This window comes from Carcharodon carcharias, chromosome 13 (genome assembly GCF_017639515.1).
Source record: "Carcharodon carcharias isolate sCarCar2 chromosome 13, sCarCar2.pri, whole genome shotgun sequence".
Taxonomy (NCBI): domain Eukaryota; kingdom Metazoa; phylum Chordata; class Chondrichthyes; order Lamniformes; family Lamnidae; genus Carcharodon; species Carcharodon carcharias.
Window position 1 is genome coordinate 145889215 of NC_054479.1, and position 16996 is coordinate 145906210.

Genomic DNA, 16996 nt, shown 5'->3' on the forward strand with positions numbered 1-16996 from the left:
GTTTTTGTTTTTGTTCACTGAGTTACTTATCTATTGCTTTACGAGCATTAATACATTGACAGTAACTCGGTATAATCCTCCTCAATCCTTTAAGATTTAGTAAATAGAGAGAGGTTGTTCTGTTTGCTCCTTCCCTCCTCACAGCTCCTGCCTTATATCTAATCTTAAGACATACTCCAGGTGACACATTCACCAAGTCCACATTTGGTCAGATCTCACTACATTACCTGGGATCACCATTATCCCAGTTTGCACAATACTCCTGACAGTCACTCATTTAAACACTGTTAGTCCTGGCTGGCATTGAGTTTTAGAATCAGGGTTGAAGCAAAAGGATTGCAATCCAGGATGAGTAAGAGTGTCCACATATCCTAATGAGAGCCGCCCAAAGCAGATTTGCTCTCACTGGGAGATTTAACACAAGCCAGTTCTCCGGGATATGGCTGGGATCGTTTCTGTCCAGTCAGAAAACCTAATAACAGATTTGGTTTTAGTGTTTATCCAGAAAAGACTTTATGTGGAAAGCAATTTCTCCAAAAGATATTAATTTGTCGTATGAAATCAAAATTTATTCTAGTCAATGTTCCTGCAACTGCATTGCAATGTATGGCCACCCCCTGGCAACAGGTGACTTTTGTATACTCAGTGTAACCTTTGCCTGAAAGAAAGGCCCAATGACAACTGCAGAACAGTTATCGATGTCGGACATTGCACTTAACAAGAAAGTTACCAGGGAAAACATGCTCCTCCTCCAGTGAGTTGTTTAATTGTCCACCACCATTCACAACAGAAATGTGACAGGACAGCAGAGCCTAACTCTGAACCTTTGGTTGTAGAATCACTTAGCCCTGTCTATCACTTGCTGCTTTCAATGTTAGGCATGCAAGTGTTGTAGCTTCACAACTTATTTTTAGGTATGCCTAGTGCTGCTCCTGGCATGCCCTCCTGCACTCTTCATTGAACGAAGGTTGATCCCCTGGCTTGATGGTAATGGTAGAGTGGGAGATATGCTGGGCCATGAGGTTACAGATTGTGTTCGAGTACAATTCTGCTACTGCTGATGCCCAAAGTGACTCGTGGATGCCCAGTTTTGAGTTGCTAAATTTGTTCAAAATCTATCCCATTTATCACAGTCATAGTGCCACACAACAAAATGGAGGGTATCCTCAATGTGAAGACGGGACTGTGTGGTGGTCACCTCTACCAATAATGTCATGGGCAGATGCATCTGCGGCAGACAAGTTGGTGAAGATGAAGTCAAGTATATTTTTCCCTCTTGTTGGTTCCCTCACCACCTGCTGCTGACCCAGTCTAGCAGCTATGGCATTTAGGATTCGACCAGCTTGGTCAGTAGTGTTGCTACCGAGCCACTCTTGGTGATGGACATTGAATTCCCCCGCCTAGAGAACATTCTGGGCCCTTGCCACCCTCAGTGCTTCCTCCAAGTGGTGTTCACCACAGAGGAGCACTGATTCATCGGGACAGCAGTACGTGATAATCAGACGGAGGTGTCCTTGTTCATGGTTGACCTGATGCCCTTAGGTTTCATGGGGTCTGGAGTCAATGTTGAGGACCCCCAGGGCAATCCCCTCCCGACTGTATACCACTGTGCTGCCGCCTCTGCTGGGTATGTCCTGCCGGTGGGACTGGACATACCCAGGGATAGTGATGGTGGGGTCTGGGACATTATCTGTAGGATATGATTCCATGATTATGGCTATGTCAGGCTGTTGCTTGACTAGTCTGTGGGACAGCTCTCCCAATATTGGCACTTGCTCCCAGATGTTAGAAGGGTGCACTTTGCAGGGTCGACAGAGCTGAGTTTGCCGTTGTCATTTCCAGGTCCCAGGTTGATTCTGGGTGCTACGTCCGGTTTCAGTCCTTATAGACTTTGTAGTCATTTGATACAACTGAGTGGCTTGCTCAAGCATTTCAGAGGGCATTTAAGAGTCAACCACATTGCTGTGGGTCTGGAGTCACATGTAGGCCAGACCAGGTAAGGGACGGCAGATTCCCTTCCCTAAAGGGCATTAGTGATCCAGATGGGTTTCATGGTCATCATTAGACTTATAATTCCAGATTTTTATTGAATTCAAATTCCAACATCTGCTGTGGTGGGATTTGAACCCTGGCCCCCAGAGCATTACCCTGGGCCTCTGGATGACTGGTCCAGTGACAATACCACAATGCCACCACAATTATAAATTTTCTGCTTTTAAGTGTATCACTATTGATCAGTGTTTCTATTCTATAATCAGGCATGTCCTTGACTCTGAAATTTCCATTTTTTGTTCAACACAAACATTACTTTTGCTTCTTCAAACATAACTCTCTCTGCAGCAGTACAGTGACAGGGTGTCACTCAATGCTAGATGTTGTCTTAATTCCCCTGCTCTCCCAGGGTTTTGACCTTCACTATCACTGTGAAAGGTGTCAAGTGGAGCCTGGCCCTTCTCCCAGAAGATGTGGGGAGAAGCAGGATTGAATGATCACAAGTTGCTATGTGTTCAAGGTGTTTTTATATTGCACAACACCAATGTTTATTACTTCTGGCTCCCGACATCTGAATTTCACACAAGCCAGCTCCTACTCTCAAATAAACTTGTTGAGCTTTGTTGTATTTAATGGTCAGTAAGAGCAGGTAAAAATGAATCTTCCAGGCCTTAACCTGTCCTGACAAGTGCAGCTTCTCAAAACTCATACAATATAAATGCAGGGCTAGGGGAAATTGAGAAGTAACATTGACGAAGACCTGCCTATGGTAACCTTCACACTGAACAATGCTTAATTATAAAAGAGAAACATTACAGGACCTGTGCTGTGAATGATCTGAAGCTGTTTAAAGTACCTCCCTGAAGCCCATAATTTCATGGTGACTATGCATCTCAAAAGCATTATATTTTGTTTTCTGGAATGGAGAGAATATGGTTAAATAAGCTCCCATTTCATTTGTGGGATCAGGCCCAAACTGACAGAGTGATAGCCTCTCTTTGGATGGCTGTTTAAACATCAAAATGAAGTGTTTGGGCATTGCAATGAAATTCCCAGCAGATGTAAGCAATTGAAACAAACAAATTTATTTCCGTTAATTGTAACTATTGTACGAGAAAGGATGACTAGGATAGAGCATGTGAATAATGAGAATGTCCTGTTAATGTACACTGACACTATTCTGAAGCTGGGAATTTAGAAACATTAGTTAGTGCAATGAGACCCTGCCTTGCATCTGGTCCACCATGTCCCTATTCCAGGAATGCTGGGAGTGGTCTGTCAGTGCAAATCTTTCCTTCTGCAGAACTATTAACACCCTTTACACTGAGGAGATAAATTGCATTATCCCCTCTAATAAATCCTGTTGTCACTTAGTCCTAGTCCAATTTATTGGTTCCTGCCCTCCCTCTGCAGGCCCAGATTTGAGGTGATGCAGGTTGACAATCAGCAGGCACCCTCCAGTGCCTCAGCTAAGTGGCCATCCTCCATTTATACCTCAGTTCACCCCCAAAATTTACCAACCCTTTTCTCAGTTATGACTGAACCCAAACATCAAAAGACTGCTTACCCCAGGATGCCATCGCTACATGGCCATTTCTCATACAATAGTTATAATTAACGGAAATAAATTTGTTTGTTTCAAATGCTTACATCTGCTGGGAATTTCATTGCAATGCCCAAACACTTCATTTTGATGTTTAAACAGCCATCCAAAGAGAGGCTATCACTCTGTCAGTTTGGGCCTGATCCCACAAATGAAATGGGAGCTTATTTAACCATATTCTCTCCATTCCAGAAAACAAAATATAATGCTTTTGAGATGCATAGTCACCATGAAATTATGGGCTTCAGGGAGGTACTTTCAACAGCTTCAGATCATTCACAGCACAGGCCCTGTAATGTTTCTCTTTTATAATTAAGCATTGTTCAGTGTGAAGGTTACCATAGGCAGGTCTTCGTCAATGTTACTTCTCAATTTCCCCTAGCCCTGCATTTATATTGTATGAGTTTTGAGAAGCTGCACTTGTCAGGACAGGTTAAGGCCTGGAAGATTCATTTTTACCTGCTCTTACTGACCATTAAATACAACAAATCTCAACAAATTCATTTGAGAGTAGGAGCTGGCTTGTGTGAAATTCAGATGTCGGGAGCCAGAAGTAGTAAACATTGGTGTTGTGCAATATAAAAATACCTTGAACACATAGCAACTTGTGATCATTCAACTTGCAAGGATTTCAGTGTGGATTATTGTGTAGAAATCAGGTGCAAAAACTCAAAGCCAGTTTGTTTACACCCTTTTTAAACCAGAGAGACTGATTGCCGTACTGTAACTGCTCGCATGGTTTGGCTATGCTAACTCGCCAGGCAGTGAGAATCAGGTAGGCTTGGGTTGTTTACCCTAGAGCAGAGAAGGCTGAGGGGGGACTGATAGAGGTATAGAAAATTATGAGGGGCACAGATAGGGTAGATAGAAAGAAACCTTAGTGGAGGAGTCAATAAACAGTGAGCATAGATTTAAGGTAAGGGGCAGGAGGCTTAGAGAGGATTTGAGGAATAATCTTTTCACTCAGAGGGTGGTTGGAATCTGGAACACACTGCCTGAGGAGGTGGTAGAGGCAGGAACCCTCGCAATATTTAAGAAGTATTTAGATGAGCACTTGAAATGCCATAGCATACAGGGCTACGGACTGAGTGCTGGAAAATGGGATGAGAATAGATAAGTTCTTGATGGCTAGCACAGATATGATGGGCTGAAGGGCCTGTTTCCATGCTGTACAACTCTGAAATCTGGGCCCTTTTGCTCTTAGCTCTCAGCATCTACCTACTTAGTATTTGCCCAGTGAACCATTAGGAGCCCTACAGTTTCAATTCTAAGCTCATCACAACAGCATAAAGTGTTTGATTCTGAAATAGCAGCATTGACTAATGGGCCCATTTGAAAAGAGACAGTGCATCTCTCATAATGACATTCTGTGGCGCGACTTGAATGTCTACTGCATTACAATGCATAACTGGAACGTGCTGTTTTGTTTTGAAGCAGTTTATCAGTCAAATCTTGTGTTACTTCAATCAAATTTGATTCTTCATCTGTACATTCTAGTTGGACATATGTCAAGAAAACAAGAAATTGTAATATTTTTCTTCTGTTAATAACCCTGTCATACTTCCTATGAGCAGGATCTCCCCCCACCCGCCCCCCCCCCCCCACCGTCGGGGGGGTTGTGCAGGAGCGGGCGTGGGCAGGCGGGTTCCCGATTGGTGCCCCCAATCGGGAGCGTGCCGCCATTTTACATGGGCGGGCCAATTAAGGCCCACCCAGCGTGACATCCATCAGGAAGTGCTATGCGCTCCCTGTTCGGGTGGGGGGGAGGGTGCAGGATTCCCTGAGCCAGGGAATCTCTTTCTCTTTCATGCGTGCACACTAAGGAGCGCAGGGATCTCCCTGAGGCTAAGTGCTGCCTCAGGGAGATCAGCTCAGGTTTGAAAATTTCAGTAAAGAAGGGGAAACAAATGACTGACATCTCCACTCACGTGCCACTGTCACATGAGCTGGGACATGTCAATTTCTTTTATATAAACATTTTATAAAAAAATTTAATACCCTCACTGTGGGTGAGGTTTCATGTTTTTTCAGAAGCCTGCCTGGGCCCTTGGCCTGCCCATCAAGCTTAAGGTTGGATGAGCAGGTCCATTAACTATGTTAATTACTTTTTTAATGGCCTTACTAGGCCTTTGAGTGTTCAGGCTGCGCACCCGCCAAACTGAATATCTAAATGACACAGGGTGAGGTCGGGACACACGCCCAACATATCCCCGCAACATTTTACATGTCAGCGAGCGGGCCCCAACTCTCGCTTGCCGAACAGAAGACTTTGCCCTATGTACTGGGCGACAGGCTGTTGGGAGTTTGTAACTGCGGTAATTGGAGTAAGAGCCAGAGTGACTGCAAGAGTCTAAACAGTAAGAAGTGGTTTTGTTATGTTAATGAACCAAGAGGAACTTCAATCAGTGTTTTAAAACAATAGCTGTAGTAGATTTGAATTGAGTTGTTTTAGTTCAAAGGGGGTATCATGACACAGCTGGTGCTAAAGGCTGAGTTTCTCAATTCCTAGAGGGAACCTTGAAACCACTGTCATGATCCATTTTTGCAATTTGTATGTTTCGACTTGCAGGCTTTGAATTCAGTAGTAATAAGACCACCGAGCCTCAAGAGGTTTTTTATAAAACTAAATTAAACATTTATTAATACAAGAGAAATACAAGCACATACATATATCTACAAAATTACTACTATAATAACTACAAAAATCCCCTAATTAATCTGACACTCAGTTACACCCAGTTAAGGCAACAGTAAAATTCATAGATTTAAAGAGACACCTGGCAGAGCACACCCTGGACAGTCACTTTCAAAATGAGTTCCTTTCAGGTGCAAACTTGACCTGCTCAAGCATGAAATGACGTGCGTTGATGTCAGGCAAGTGTCCCGATGTCAACGCGTTCTTCCACGATATTTCACTTGATGGGCGCATGCTGGAGACAGAGCCGCATTGACCATTAATTAAGAGGCCAGTTAAAGCCCTTGACACCCAATTGTCAGTGATTTAACATTGCCCATGTGATTTCTCATCTGAGTTTTGGAGATAGCTTGCTGCTGGTTGCTTATTTGAACTGGACAGCTTTATCTCTGTTCTGAGCATCATTCTGAGCATTTCTACACGTAATTTCAGGACTCATTGGTGTCTTCCAGACCTCTGGAATATTCAGGCCATGTGGACCCTTCCAGGTATCAGACAGCCTTTTCTTACCCTGGTAATAGGGATTGTGGCACCTCCTCTGAGGAGGAAGAGAGGGGCAGAAGGGAGAGGAGGCAGGTGTCCCAATACAGCCTCCAGGGGAGGGACCTGTGGGAGGAGAGACGCAGGCACAAGGGGCGCAGGGTCAGCAGGTAGTCCAAGGCAGAAGGGGTTGCAGAAGACGCCACTATCCTGCTGCCAGGGTTCATAGGCAGCAATGCAGCTATCTCAATATGTCAGAGGTGCAATGCCAAAGGAGGCTCCGCCTCTCAAGGGAGGCCATGACTTCCATTTGTCAGATGATTGGGCCTGAGATCAGCTCTGACTGTGTGGGTGGACACCCCATGCCAGTGACTCTGAAGGTCACAATGGCCTCAACTCCTATGCCTCTTGCTCTTTCCAGGGCTCAGTGGGGGATCTTTGTGGAGTGTCCCAATCAGCTGTCAACAGTTGCATCAAACTGGTGACAGAAGCTCTGTTCAGGCAGGTGCTGGCCTTTATTCTTTACCATATAGATGAGGCCAGCCAGGCTGAGCGAGCCAGAGGCTTCGTGGCCATTGCTGGCTTCCCCCGTGTCCAGGGTGCTATAGACTGTACACATGTGGCCATCAAGGCACCAGCAGGTGAGCCCGGTGCCTTCGTCAGGAAGGGCTTCCACTCCATGAATGTGCAGATAGTGTGTGATCACAGGATGCTGATTCTACAAGTCTGTGCAAGGTACCCAGGCAGCTCCCACAACACCTACATCCTCAGACACTCCCAGGTGCCGGGGCTCTTCAGTTCTCCAGCCCGGCTGGATGGATGGCTGCTGGGTGACAAGGGCTATCCCCTCAGAAGGTGGCTCATGACCCCTCTCCACCATCCAAGAACAGAAGCTGAGCAGCGGTACAATAGGAGCCAGGGCTCCACAAGGGCTGTGATAGAGAGAGCCATAGATCTTTTCCAGATACACTTTGTTGCCTGGACCATTTGGGGGGAGCACTACAATACCTCCCAGATCGTGTGTCACTGAAGTGATTGCATGCTGCACTCTCCACAATCTGGCACCGACAATAGGGGACCCAGTGGAGGAAGAAGATGTTGATGCAGCTCCACAGGCCATAGAGAATGAGTGCAGTAGTGAGACCGAGGATGAGCACAGTGAGGAGCACACTGAGGGTGTGGAGGAAGACCTGAGTAACCTTCAGGGAGGCAGGGTCACCAGGGATGCATTGATCCAATGCTCCTTCAGCTAGGATACCAAATAAGAACCATCACCTCATGCCAGAGCTGCTGTCTAGATCCCAGAGAGGAGCATTTCATTGGTCACCAAGATACACTCAGTGCCTGTGCAATAAGATTTCAAGAGACACACATCCAGAATTAAATACTTATCCTACCCTGCACCTACAGAACAAATGAAGCATTCTCAAGCCAATAACACAAAATCAAATGTCAGTTAATGTTGGAACTCACAGGTTCATGAACTGAACAGTAATCAGTGTTGGTAATCACACCTTTAAAAAATGGAAGACAAATGGGGGAACAAAAGATCACCCATGACCAATCCCTCTTGTGCTTGAAGTGCTTTAAAATTACATTTACAGGTGCTACATCTAGGCGCTCACCCCTCACTGGCACTGGTATTGGAGACAGCCTGCTCACTCTGCTGTCCTGTCGGCCTTGATGACCTTGATGGGTGTCCTCTGGCCAGTGGAACCTGTGCTGTCTCCACCTGGGAGGAAGTGGCCAGTGCCATGGCTGGCATTGCCCCAGTCACCGCAGCCTCATCAGATACCGCGGTCACTGGCAGAGGGGCAGAGGAGCTGCTGTCATCATCCGGAGCGCCCTGAGAGGAACCCGCAGAGATGATAAGCAGCCCGTGCGCCAACGTGATGTCACTTTGGACCTCCCCGCTCACCATTGATGGATGGGCATCTAGCTGGGATACTGGGTGCCCAATCCATCTCCCACACTGACACTGACCAGCTGAGGTCATTGCCTGTGTGCAGCTTTGCAGGTCTGAGCGCAACCTGAGGGGCCCCTGATTCTGTCCCTGGAGTAGCCTCTACATGAGAGTCACCACTGTCTCCATGGGGGAGGCATAGTGCATGGCCATGAGGCTCAACTCAGTGTTCATGCTCCGCAGGGACTCCTCTAAAATGGAGACCATGGCACGCAGACCCTCATGATCTCCGCCAGATCCTCCTGCACACCCTGTTGGGCATCCAGCATCTGCTGCCTAATGGACGACTCCAAAGGCTCATCATCAGCCTTTGACTGAGCATTGCCCTGGTCATCAGCAGAACTCCGACTACCAGCAACCTGGGCACTCTCTGCTTCTGCCTGCGCCTCAAGTGAGTGTGAAGTGCCCTCACCATTGTGCACTGAGATACTGGATGGCAATCTAATGCCCACTGAGGTGTTGGTATCTGCACTGGTGCCTGCTTGAGAGAGAGGATGTGATGCAGGTACATGGGGAGCATGATGGTCCTCCGGGGTCAAGGGTGAGCCTCAGTATGCTGGGCGTGAACGACTGCTGGTGAACCTAAAAGGGAGAAGAATGTTATGACACAGCAGTTGGTAAAGGCTGAGTTATTTAAAACCCCAGAGGGAAACTTTAAACAACTTATATTTTCAATTGGTACATTTGAGATACAACTCTGAATCCAGAAATGAAGCCACCAAGCCTCCAGAAATTTTTTTATATAAATTAAATTAAACATTTATTAATTTTACAACAGATTAAATACATACACATGTCTACAAATTGCTACCATAATAACTTGTAAACAAATCCCCAAATTAATCACTCCCAGGCAAATCTTCACCAAGCCAACAATAACCCATAGACTTGAAACAGACACCAGGCAAAACACATTTTATCTTCCAAATTCAAAACGAGGTTCCTTCCAGTTTGGTTCCTTCACACAGTTGTAGGCTTACAGGCTGCATGCCTCTGACTCCCACACAAAACTCTTCTGTATATATCTAGCCTTCCCTTTGAATGCAAATTCTCATTGTATCACCAGGTCCTTCAAACTCCACCTCTTCTAACAATAAAACCCCTTTCAAAGTACCAATTTTATTTGTTATATAAACATCTTCCTTGGCCTCTCCTAGCTTGGTGCAAGATTTCACCCCCAGTCTTTGAATGGTTTATTCAACAAAATATAAATGTACCCTCTACCTTATGGTTTAACATCTCAAAACTATTATACATCAAAGCACTCAGACTGGCTTGAATCCAGCTAAGACACACACACACATACACACACACACTCACAGACCCTACTACAAGTCTAATTTAAAATAATTTACAATACCATTATATACATTAATATCTTCATGACAAAGAAGAACATGTCATTAATTAAAGTCATCACACTGCCACTGAACATGCCAGGCACCCTGGTCAGACAATGGAAAACTGCATCATGGTGCCCTCATCTTTCAATGATCATTGGGGGCTCCAGGTTCAAGGCTCACATCAATGAAGAGAGTGCACTATAATAGTTGCATAAGCCAAGATTCTTACCTCAGTGCACTGCACTCTTACCAGTTGACTGAGGTGCGTGATGCCTCTCAGGCTCCAAGGCTTCCTTCTTCTAGCAGGAGAGGATGAGGAGGTGTGGGTGTCCGCGCCAGCCCGCGACCTCTCAATACTCTTATGAGATGTGTTCTCCTGAAAGGACAGAGGAGCATTGATGAGTCCACTCTCTACCTGCAGCACCATTGCAGCCTGGCCAACCCCACCTAAGGAACAGCTCACAGGGCAAGTTGTGGCCCTCGAGCTCCAAGGCACACAGTCCAAGCAGCCAGGGCTCACCCCGTCGGCCCGCTCAGGTGTCATTGACAGTTGGCAGTCAGGTTCTTGCAACCTTGAGCTGCACGAGGAGGACAGCTAGCCTGTAACACTTCTCCACACTGGCCCATGCCAACATGGTACTCACCCTCCCTGAAAGCAGCGGGTCATTGAAGCGCTTCCGGCACTGGAACCAAGTGCGCTGCACCATATTGTGGCTGCTCACTTGGGCTGATACCTCCTCCCATGCCCTCTTGGTGAGGCGCTGTAGCCTCTCCCTCTCCTCTCTGGGGACAAGGGTGTCCCTTCTGGCAGCCACCTGCTCCAGGAGGGCAGCGAGGCACTCGTCGGAGAAATGCGGTGCTGATGCCCCGCTGACCTCACTTCCTGCATGAGTTCTCCTTCCTGGGTCACAGCCATGTCACTGCTGTCTCCCTGGGGCTACTTGCACTGCCATTGAATCAGCCTCCGGGTCGCCATTGGACCCGGCAGACGACAGGCCCCCGGCACCCGCTGCCCCTACTTAGCGGCTCTCGAGCCAGCTTTCACGCTGGGTGGGCTGTAATTGTCCTGCCAGAAATCACCTTCAGGCATCAATCACTGGCAGCAGACTCCACTCCATCATCGCGCCCACCTGACAAGGGCAACATTCTGCTCATACACACATATAGACACAGACACCACTAACCTCGAGTTTAAAAAATAATTTCCAATAACAATATGGATATTAATGTCTTCATGTCGGGGGATGTATGCAGATTATAAAAAGGTGTAAGTAAGTAAGGCCATGATAGGGTAAGTTTAGTTTTTTAAAAAACCTAACAGCTAAATTAAAGAAGAGTCTAATCAACTCTGGGAAGGAAGCATTTCTGAAGAGACTGTTTGAAACAATAGAGAGATCAAAGGGAAGGAACGCATTTAAGGAAATACTGAAGATTATGTGAGAGGAGTAGCTGTTTAGATCTCCCAGAAGACAGTGTGAACAAGGCAGACTGGAAGAACCAGTTACTGTCAGCTTCAGAGGACACCCCAAGGACAAAGGCGCAAAACGGTAAAATTGACCAGAATTCTATAGATTTTGAAATCTATAAGGATAGTTGCTGAACAGAAGAGTGGAAAGATAGCTCTGAGGGTAGTTAAGTTAAGAACCTATGGAGTTATAAGTAATATTTACTGTGTGAAGTCATTCTTGTGTTTAAGTATTATTGTGTTTTTTTTCTCTATTTTCTTTTAATAAACGTTTAATCAATTATAAGATCATCACAAGTAATCAGGCACATAATTTCCTGATTTCAGCACCTCTCCTCATACTATTGCAAAAACTGTTTTGGCAGCTGTTTCAAGTTTCCCCCTTGGATTTGGGCAGCTCAGCTCAACTCAACTTCAGAAACAGGAACAGGGGCAGACCCCTCAAGCCTGCTTCACAATTCAATAAGATCATTGCTGACCTTCTTGTATTTTGATTTCCACATTCCCATGTAACCCTGATAACCTTTGATCCCCTTGCCTAACAAGAATCTATCTGCCTTAAAAATATTCAATGACCCTGCCTCCACCACCTTCTGAGGCAGAGACTTCCAAAGTCGCACAACCCTCTGAGAGAAAAGAGAAAAGATTTCTCCTCATCTCTGTTCTAAAAGGGCGACCCCTAATTTTAAAACAGTGCCCCCTAGTTCTGGACTCACTCACAAGAGGAAACATCCTTTTGATATCCACCTTGTCAAGGCCATTCAGGATCTTGTATACTTCAATCAAATCACCCCTCACTCTTCTAAACTCCAGTGGAAACAAGCCCAGTCTGTCCAACCTTTCCTCATAAGACAACCCACTCATTCCAGGTATCAATCTAGTAAACCTCCTCTGAACCGCCTCCAATGCATTTACATCCTTCCTTAAATAAGGAGACCAAACTGCGCACAGTATTCAAGGTGCAGTCTCACCAATGCCCTGTGTAACTGAAGCATAACATCCTTACTTTTATGGTCAATCCTTCTCGTAATAAAGGATAGCATTCCATTAGCCTTCTTAATTACTTGCTGTACCTGCATACTAACTTTCTGTGACTCATAGAACATCTAGATCCCTCTGCACCTCAAAATTATGCAGCTGTTTTCTATTTAAGTAATACTCTGCATTTTTGTTCTTCCAGCCAAAGTGAAGAACTTTACATTTCCCACATTAAACTCCATTTGCCAGATCTTTGCCCACTCACTCAACCTATCTATATCCATCTGCAACCTCCTCATGTCCTCTTCACAACATACATTCCTATCCATCTGTGTGTCATCTGTAAATTTAGCTACCATGTCTTCACTCAGAAGACCCCAGAACAGACCGCTGAGGGACTCCACTCGATACATCCTGTCAATTAGAAACAGGCCCATTTAAGCGTACTCTTTGCTTTCTGCCAGCAGCCAATCTTCTATCCGTGTTAATAGGTTACCAACTACACCATGAGCTTACACTTACACCATGTTACACCAGCCATTCTTCTATCCGTGCTAATATGTTACCCACTACACCACACACTTTATTTTCCGTAATAAACTTCGATGTGGCACCTTATCAAACGACTTTGGGAAATCCAAGTACAGTACATCTGCAAGCTTCCTTTTATCCACAGCATATGTTACTCCTTCCAAAAAACTCCAATAAATTGGATAAACATGATTTCCCTTTCACAAAACCATGCTGACTCTTCCCAATTGCCTTGAGCTCTTTTAAGTGCCCAGCTATAACCTCCGTAATTTGAATAATTTCCCCATGACAGATGTCAAGCTAACTGGTCTATAGTTTCCTATTTTCTGCCTCCCTCCATTCTTGAATAGAGGGATTATATTTGTTACTTTCCAATCTGATGGAATCTTTCTAGAATCTAGTGAATTTTGGAAAATTAACACCAACGCATCGACTATCTTTTAGCTGTGCCAAAACACATGATTTGTGTAAAATGACAAAAAGTTGAGTATTGGTTTGATTTCATGAGACGTTGTTGTGCAAAGAAGCTGGAATTTCAAATCCATATAGCAATATTCACCAGGTCTTCTTGGATAGCACCTTCCAAACCCACAACCACTACCATCTAGAAGGAGAAGGGCAGCAGATCGATGGGAACACCACCACTTGGAAGTTCCCCTCCAAGTCACTCACCATCCTGACTTGGAAATATATCACCGTTCCTTCACTGTCACTGGGTCAAAATCCTAGAACTCGCCCCCTAACAGCACTGTGGGTGTACCAACACCACATGGACTGCAGCAGCTTAAGAAGGCAGCTCACCACCACCTTCTTGAGGGCAACTAGGGATGGGCAATAAATGCTGACCCAGCCAGCGAAGCCCACATCCCGTGAATGAATTTAAAAAATGATAATTATTTCTAACTTGAGACAATAACTGAAAACTATTTTGTTCTCTGTTGCAGTGTGCCAGTCAGATTAATGCACCTCCTGGAATTAAATATCGCTCCACAAAGGATTATCCAGATGATGTCCTTCGTTTTGTGCGCAGTCATCCCATTATGTACCAACCAGTCCATCCTATACGCAAGAGGCCTGTGTTGTTGAGAACAGATGGGAAACACAACTTGAAGCAGCTTGTAGTTGACCGTGTTGATGCTGAAGATGGTGAATATGATGTCCTGTTCATCGGCACAGGTAAAACAGAATTTCAAGAAAATGCTGTAGAAATGATGTTGAGTTAGGGTGGAAGGTTGGGAGAAAATTCCGCTTTCCATCGTTCAGAACTGGGCCCAACTGCAGATTAGATATCTATGAAGTGAAAATCTTGCTGTGATAATAAGATTTAATGCTTCTCCAAAGGCTGAAATACCAATTTTGTAATCACAAATTGACATTACATGATGTAGTTTTCTCATTAATTCAGTTTCTTTGTAATTATAAATTGGAAAATTCAGGCCAATTGGAATAAACAAAATTTGCCATTTTATTAAGTTTCATTTATTCCAAATTTCAATTGAATATTCTTGCTAACTGCCAATTGTTACCGAGAACCAGGATATGGTTGTGTGTGATCAATGTATTGTTGTGACGCAGCATATGATGTGTACCTGGCAGATCAAATCCAGGAGAGAAACTTGATTTCGCTATCACAATTATTTTTCAATTTGTATTTATTTCGGGATGCATGCCATAAATTCAGAACTAATAAGTCCACCTAGACTTCAAAGATTTTTTGGAAAACTAAATTAAACATTTATTAACAAAAGAAAAGATTTCAAGCACATACATAGGTCTATACATTACTAGTATACTAACTGCTAAAACCTCCAATTAATCTGCCTTCCAATTACACCTCTATTAAGGCAACAGTTAAAAAAAAAGATTTTAAACAGATCCAGGCAAGTCAACACAATACCCTGGACAGTAGAATTCAAAGTGGCTTTTCCCAGCTTCGGTTTCTGTAGACAGCAGCTTAATGCACAAATCCTGGAGGCTTCCCACACTTCTGTTCGATCTTATTAAGCCTTCCCTGACACACAGACTCATTCTCCTTTATACATGTTTCTCCTTTTTAATGTAAATTCCATTGTTCCCATATGTCTTTAGAATTTAACCTTTCTCATAATGTAAATCATTTTGTGATGCTAATATTATCAGTAACCTTTGGGAAAAATAAACACACTGCTTGTCCTAACTTCTCTGGCTAGGTGTAAACATCCTACCATCCCCTTGAAATTCAAACTGCTCTGGTTTATCTAAGAATGCAAATTCTCCTCACCTCACATTCTAAGGTTTCAGCCATGTTTACATATTTAGCATTTCAAATCTAGCTTCTTTTGATGAGTCAACGCCTCCAGACCAGCTGCCTCCAATTCAATTAAATCCCACACACACAGTGAACCTATCCAAACCCCACTATTAACCTGCTTTTACAAAGCATCATGATAATATTATGAGAATTATTACACTTTTGTGACAGGACGAAACAGATGGGAAGCCAGCTGATATTGAAGTTGGTTAGCTGGAGCATGGGGATGGCTGGAACTCCCAGAGGGAACCATGCACAAGATGACAGTGGATCCAGGAGAAGCAGGTCCTGCTCCTGGAACCAGCAAGTACACAAACTATAAAGAAACGTTGGCAGATTTCTGAGCAACTTCTGACATTCTCTTTAAGGACTATTGATTAGGCCAGAATTAGGTCCTCAAATGAATGGAGAATTAGCAGTGCTCATGATGGAGACCTAATTGGATATTACAAACAGCCTCCAACCTGAGCTGGGGTGGCTGAAAGGAGTCTAATCAGAATGAGAAAGTTCAGGTCAGGAGAATAACCAGATCAGAAAGTGACTCTCTGCCACTTTCAGGCCCTCAAGCTGAGTAAATACTTCTGGAACGTATTAAAACTGGAATATTAGAATTTAACTGGCAGAAAAATGCTTTGAAATTGCTTCTTAGAATGTTTAACGGAAGCCTTTTTCCTTTGCACAGATGCAGGAATAGTGTTAAAAATTATTATAATTTACAATCGAGAAACTGAAACAATGGAGGAAGTAGTGTTAGAGGAGCTGCAAGTGTTTAAGGTGAGAATGTACACATTCTATTTTCTCTGTTGACCCTGTGTTTTGCCCTTCCATGTGTGGCACTGGAAAACAATTAGACAGCGAGTAAATGAGATATTTGTTTCAATTTCAGGTGCCAACGCCAATTATCACCATGGAACTTTCTGTTAAACGGGTAAGAGATATGCAAATATAGTGGAATGAAAGAAAAAGTAGCAATAAGCAAGAATAGATTATTCAAGGAACTAAAAATCCACATTGTGGTATCAATTTACAATAAGTGCTTTTCCACAGTGTTTAAACACATGGCAATAGAAATAATTACCTTATAAATTGAGATTGTCTCTTCAAATATGGAGGGCTGTGAGGGTAAAGATTATTGAGATCGCACTGTTAGGCAAAGGGTGAATTTCATCAGATCTCAACAACTGACAGAATAGGCAAGCATCGTGGCAACCAATAAAATACTGTCCCCTGGGATGAGGCTAATAGAAGAGGGAGGGCAGATTCCCCTTGAGCCTCAGGCTTGTTTTTAACCGAGTTAGAATATACTCTCATTGAGTAGAAGCACAAAGGGCTGGAAATTCATAGCAAATTATTCAGATCTCTCAAACAAAAACTGGCAGGAATGATCCAGCCCGTGCCTCTGTGTAGCAACTCATAAAAAATAAAATACTTTTTCTCCATATTTCAAGATGCTGATATAATTGTTGCATTATTGTCAACCTTCTGTGGCTGTGGTTTCCGATTTCTGAATTTACAAATGTTTTAAGTGGTTTTTGAGTCAGTTTGTCTCTGTCCATACTTGCTGCAGACTGTACTGTCTGTGTGTCTGTACTTGCTGCAGACAGCACTGTCTGTGTGTCTGTACTTGCTGCAGACTGTACTGTCTATGTGTCTGTA

The 16996-nt window shown here is 44.1% G+C and overlaps 1 protein-coding gene across 1 annotated transcript in view; it reads left to right on the top strand.

Annotated features, from left to right (window-relative positions):
* Positions 1-16996, top strand: part of LOC121286167 (semaphorin-3E-like) — a 214951-nt gene that overhangs the window by 165463 nt on the left and 32492 nt on the right. The window contains exons 11-13 of the mRNA XM_041203146.1: positions 13995-14226; positions 16023-16114; positions 16227-16268. Of these exons, the coding sequence (XP_041059080.1) occupies positions 13995-14226; positions 16023-16114; positions 16227-16268 (366 nt within the window). The remainder of the gene's footprint in view (positions 1-13994; positions 14227-16022; positions 16115-16226; positions 16269-16996) is intronic.